The sequence below is a fragment of the Thunnus maccoyii genome, chromosome 18 (genome assembly GCF_910596095.1).
Source record: "Thunnus maccoyii chromosome 18, fThuMac1.1, whole genome shotgun sequence".
In the NCBI taxonomy this organism is placed as follows: domain Eukaryota; kingdom Metazoa; phylum Chordata; class Actinopteri; order Scombriformes; family Scombridae; genus Thunnus; species Thunnus maccoyii.
The window spans coordinates 13,742,975-13,747,996 of NC_056550.1; the positions used below are offsets into that span (position 1 = coordinate 13,742,975).

A 5,022-nucleotide genomic window follows, 5' to 3' on the forward strand; every position below is an offset into this window, starting at 1 on the left:
TGATATGTTCACTTGAGGACTCGTAGCCAATTTCACTGCTGCTCACTGTCTCAATTAACGAAGGATGGTTCATTCACATAACGTTAAAGAGAAATGACCTCTTAAAAGATAAATGACGGTGTAGATCGGTGCAAGGAAGGACTGCTTAAATACCATTTTTAAAACCACTTCAACCCAAAAAAATCTCAACCCAACCGGTCAAGTCAGATGGCCGCCCACCTAGAGCTTGCTTGAGGTTTCTTCCCGTCGAAGGGGAGTTTTTACTTACTAAAATGAAATAAAAATAAAAGAAAGAGTACGGTCTAGACCTGCTCTATGTGAAAAGTGCCCTGAGATAACTTCTGTTGTGATTATATAAATAAAATTGAATTGAATTGAATTGAAAAACAGTTTTGCTTTTTATCTTCTTTGTGTTTTCACTATGTGCTTGTTATAATGTATATAGTGTGATTTTAATTCTACCTTCCCTGGATGTCATATAGTCCATTCTTGTGCATTATGAACGTTTAGTGCGTCTGTCCAACTCAGCCTATGTTATGGTATACTTTTTATGTTTTTATAATACCAGCATAATATTTGATAGCCTACTCTTTTATGTGTAGCCTGCTCAGTAGTGAATTTGCCTGGTAATCTCCTATCATGTTTCTTATATAGTTAGTATTCTTCTCAGTTTCATCATGACATCATTATAGGTTATTGGAGTCAGGCTTTCAGTATTTCTGTTCTTGCAGCAGGGATTAGATTTGGAGCAATACATCCCCAAGATATGTGCGGCCTATATGCTGTCATTGACATTAACCAGCTGTAGTTTACTTAAGGCGTATAGGCTCTAGTATACTTTCATGAGGTTCGTCTGATCTTTACATGCAATGAGCTGAGTTTCAGATGAACGAGGCGCCCAAACTGGGACAAGACTGTAGAATTCCTGTCCTTAATAGGCAGTGCACTGATCATTCAGACTATTTTTTGTGTGCTATGTGAACACATGAACAAGTTAGTAAAATGTTGACAATGCATACTCTGTATTCCATGGCCCAGCTGACACATTACTAACTTAATCAAGGATGAAGCCAGTTTTTTTCAGAGGTTTTTTGTCAGTCTTGTGACTGATGAATGTGTTTTTGTGGCCCATATGACCTCTTCATGAAATGTAAGCCCTGTAGGCTGTTTTTGTGTACTGTTTTATTATTTAAATTGCTCATCAAAGAAGCTCATCTCAGTCATCTCAGTTATGAATAACCTGTTTTTTCATTATTATGTTGGATATTTTCAGTCACTTACTACCAATGTAGTTTTTGTAAGTAAAATCTGTCTAGCAGAAGGCAGTGCTACTATAGTCCTAATAAGATGCTCTGGTTTTTATTAATAAACTTGAGAACATTAATTGCCAGATGTCACTTTAATGAAGCACATCAGTGGCCCACTCAAAGCTGGCGCTGTCTCTTTATGCCACAAGATAATTTGGTAAAAAGGCTGTAATGATTTATCATATCTGTCATCTCTAACTTTTCTTTAAAACATAGGCAGCATAAACAGGTTTGAGTAAATTAAGTGATGACAGGGAGACTTTAGTGAATATAAATTCCTGAATACCTTGGATGTCTCTACATACAGCAGTTTACATTTTTAGAAAATGTAAAAGGCCCATATACCCTGGTCTCAGCTTATCTTTATATTATGAACAAAATGAGACACTTTATGTATTGTTCATAACAAGCAGATGAAAAAAACAAGACAACAGATAGTGATATCACATCTTAAGTACATTTATTAATCAATTCCAATTACCTTATTGATTAAACACACATGACTAATAGCCAGCTTTTGCTGTCTTTCCACCAAACATCTTACTCATTATTGTATCATCAACAGGGAGAGCAGCAGGCAGATACAGGACATCTGAGGTTTCTGGTTTTTTGCATCAAACAATCTGGAATATCAGGATTTCCATAAAAAATCCATAGTTAGAAATAGGGAAATCCAGTTGTGGCCGTACATGTTTATTCTCTTTATTTCATGAGTTCACAGAATTCTGTGGGGGGGAAAAAGAAACAGTCAGTGATCCTATTAAGCACAATGGTATTCTCCAAGCAAGACGTCACTGTCCAGCAAGATGACTAAACACACTATAAATGTTAGTTTTGGTTTGAGTGCATACTTATTTAGTTTTTTTGTATTCGCTTTACGTAGAATGCAATTTCAGCACTAAGTAGTGGACAGCTCCCCTGTACAGATGGCTCTTTTTCCCATGTGCTTACAGATATTTTTTAGATGCACCCACCTTCCATCCCAATCTTGCCATCACCATCTTTATCTCCTGCAGCCATCAGAGCCTTGGTCTCAGCCACAGTCAGCTCCCTCGCCCCTGGAGAGAAATTCTGAAGGAACCGTCTGATGAGTGGAAGAAAGTATTTGCAATAAGTTACGACTTACATCATCATAGAATTGAACTTTTCTGATGGCATTTTCCCCATTTCAAGATCTGAACTTATTCTTATTCCCTATGTCCATCGTTCACTCACTAGCCCTCCCCTCTGAATACATTCATAGCCCGAATGCTGCACCATTCACGCAGTGACCTCTGCCTGAGGGCCATCACAAGGGAGTTACAACATAGATGTAGCACACATGCACAAAGCCCCCCCACCCACCCACCACCACCACCACCACCACACACACACACACACCCACACACACACACACACACACTCCAACCTTACTTTAGCTCCTCCTCCTCAATGTATCCACTCTTGTCCTGGTCCAGGACTGTAAACACTTTTCTCCCCTCTACTTCAGATAAGCTGGCCAGTCCCACTTGCGCAAAGAATGACTTGTGGTTGAATGTGCCTGGAGCTACGTACGCACAGAGAGGGAGAGAGATGAGGAGAGGCAGACAGACATGGGAGTGGGAGGTCAATCAAAGAATGACAAGAAAGCAATAATGGCAAGGGGCTGAATAGGGATGTCGCATTTACTCATTCGCTCAGATGACTTTCATTCTTCAACCGGTGACATTTACCAATACACACCCTGTAGCGCATCACTGTCTTATACCATTATAGGCTATGTCATTATGCCATTGAAACAGTCAAAGCACACTGACTATTGCCCATCGGTCTAATGCAAACCTAAATGTTAAGAGCCCTTTATTTATCAAGCCATTGAGAGTGGAAATTCTGATCTAGGATGAGTTTAAGTAATTTTCTGTCACAAGTGTGCAATCACAGTATGACAAATTAAAACATAGTTGCTACCCCCACTTTTATTAAACATTTAAGTTTTGTATGGCTTCTTTAAAAAAAATCATTGCTACATGCAAAAAGAGAGTTTTGAATGTTATTTTGCCGGAAACATTGCTAACATGGGTGTTTTCTGAAATAAAGGGCATATAAGCGCTGGCATTTGATTTTTATCTGAGCGTTTGAGCTGTGTCTGCTTTGTCATGCAGACATAATTGCTAGAGATAAATAATTAAGTGCTTTGGGATGTGAGGGCTGTATAGCTTGTGTGATTTGGTCTTCTCTGTGTGAATGCTCAACATAAACAATTTGGTATCTGGGTGGTAACTGCTCTCCTGTCACATGGCTGCCTGGTTACCTGCAGACTCCCTGTTCCCACTGTGTACAACACATCATACAGGTATCCCCTCTGGGAGTGGGGAGTGGGCTTATCAGAGCCCGCTCTCTCTGTAATATGAGTGTGGATGTCTATTTATTATAAGTATGTGCTCTTGTGTTAATGATGAGTGTGTGAAAGTATGTGTCTCCCTGCGTGCGAGAGTGTGTGTTTGCTGTCTGACTCACCTTGACAAGCCTGGACCGCAGTCTTGATGTCCTCGTCGCTCAGCATCCCTGCAAATGCCATGGTCCTCTGTGGCTGCCCGAGGGACACACATACACACATGCACGGAAGAAATGTAAAGTGACAGTAAATGAAACTGGTGCAGGTGTTTTGTGCTGTCAGATAAAAACAGTCTGTGTCAGATAAAAACACTCAGAACTTGTAGACTGATTAATTATTCATCATTCCTGTGTGGGTAGTCTTCAGGTACATCAGCACTGTCAAAAAAACAACGTGCTGAGTTGTGCCTTCTATCAGTAGCGCTGTACCATTTTAACAGTAAAGTACAATAACATTAACAATAACTCAATTGTTTTCTCAGAGAGGAGGGTGAGATTTCATCAGGCATGGATCCAGTTTTATGAGATGATGATGCTTTGTTTCTCAAAGCAAAAGAATTTTCTTTTCCTCAGAGAAAGTTATTGCAACTCAAAGGAGCAAACACAAAAACATCCTATTTTTCCCTCCTACATGATAACAGTTATTCTCTACTTACATAGCAAAAGAACTTTGATGCACCAAGGCACAAACATATTCACACAGAACTGCCAGCTACCACCACACAAGCATTGCTGTGCACATGAATTTACAAAAAGGTTGGTACTCACCGTGCTTCGGGTGAGGTTTTCACTCTCTGAGCCTATGATGTGCAGATCTCTGCCTCTCTTGCTTTGCGCCTAGAAGCCACCAACACTCTCTCGCAGCTTCACGATCCAGAGTGCAAGAAGCAACCTGACGTATCTGTCTTCAAACCCAGGGAGATTTCCTCCATGCCACAGAAAGCCTCCTCCTCCTTCATCAGTTAATCAGAGCGGATAATTTTTCATTCATATTGTTTTGCAAACTTGCAGGCATGAAAATATACACAAAAAATAATGACATTCAAACCTGATAATCATAAATATAAATGCATTTTTACCAGTGCTAAATGTTCATTAAAGAATTATCCTACTACTTCTGCTACAACTACCTCTACTAATGCTATTACTATTGTTTCTATTAATATCAAAAAAGAATAATATGAAATATAGAGGACAATATATTTCAGTTGCAAACATTTTCAGTAGCTGAAATGAATGTGATTATTTTTTATTAGTTGTTAATTATGTCTGATAATATTAAGAAAGACACTGTGTAAACACATGGAATTGTAACCGTCATATTGTAAATTTTTAGCTATGT

General features: G+C 39.1%; 1 protein-coding gene across 1 annotated transcript; it reads right to left on the reverse strand.

Moving 5' to 3' along the window:
• Positions 1-1,774: 1,774 nt before the first annotated feature.
• On the reverse strand, positions 1,775-4,626 carry pvalb5 (parvalbumin 5). The gene is made up of 5 exons (XM_042392972.1): positions 4,449-4,626; positions 3,804-3,876; positions 2,721-2,853; positions 2,282-2,391; positions 1,775-2,032 (listed from the first exon to the last, which is right to left on the reverse strand). Exons 2-5 carry the CDS (start codon positions 3,862-3,864, stop codon positions 2,010-2,012), a joined length of 327 nt encoding a protein of 108 aa, XP_042248906.1. The 5' UTR covers positions 3,865-3,876; positions 4,449-4,626; the 3' UTR covers positions 1,775-2,009.
• Between the last annotated feature and the right edge of the window lie 396 nt (positions 4,627-5,022).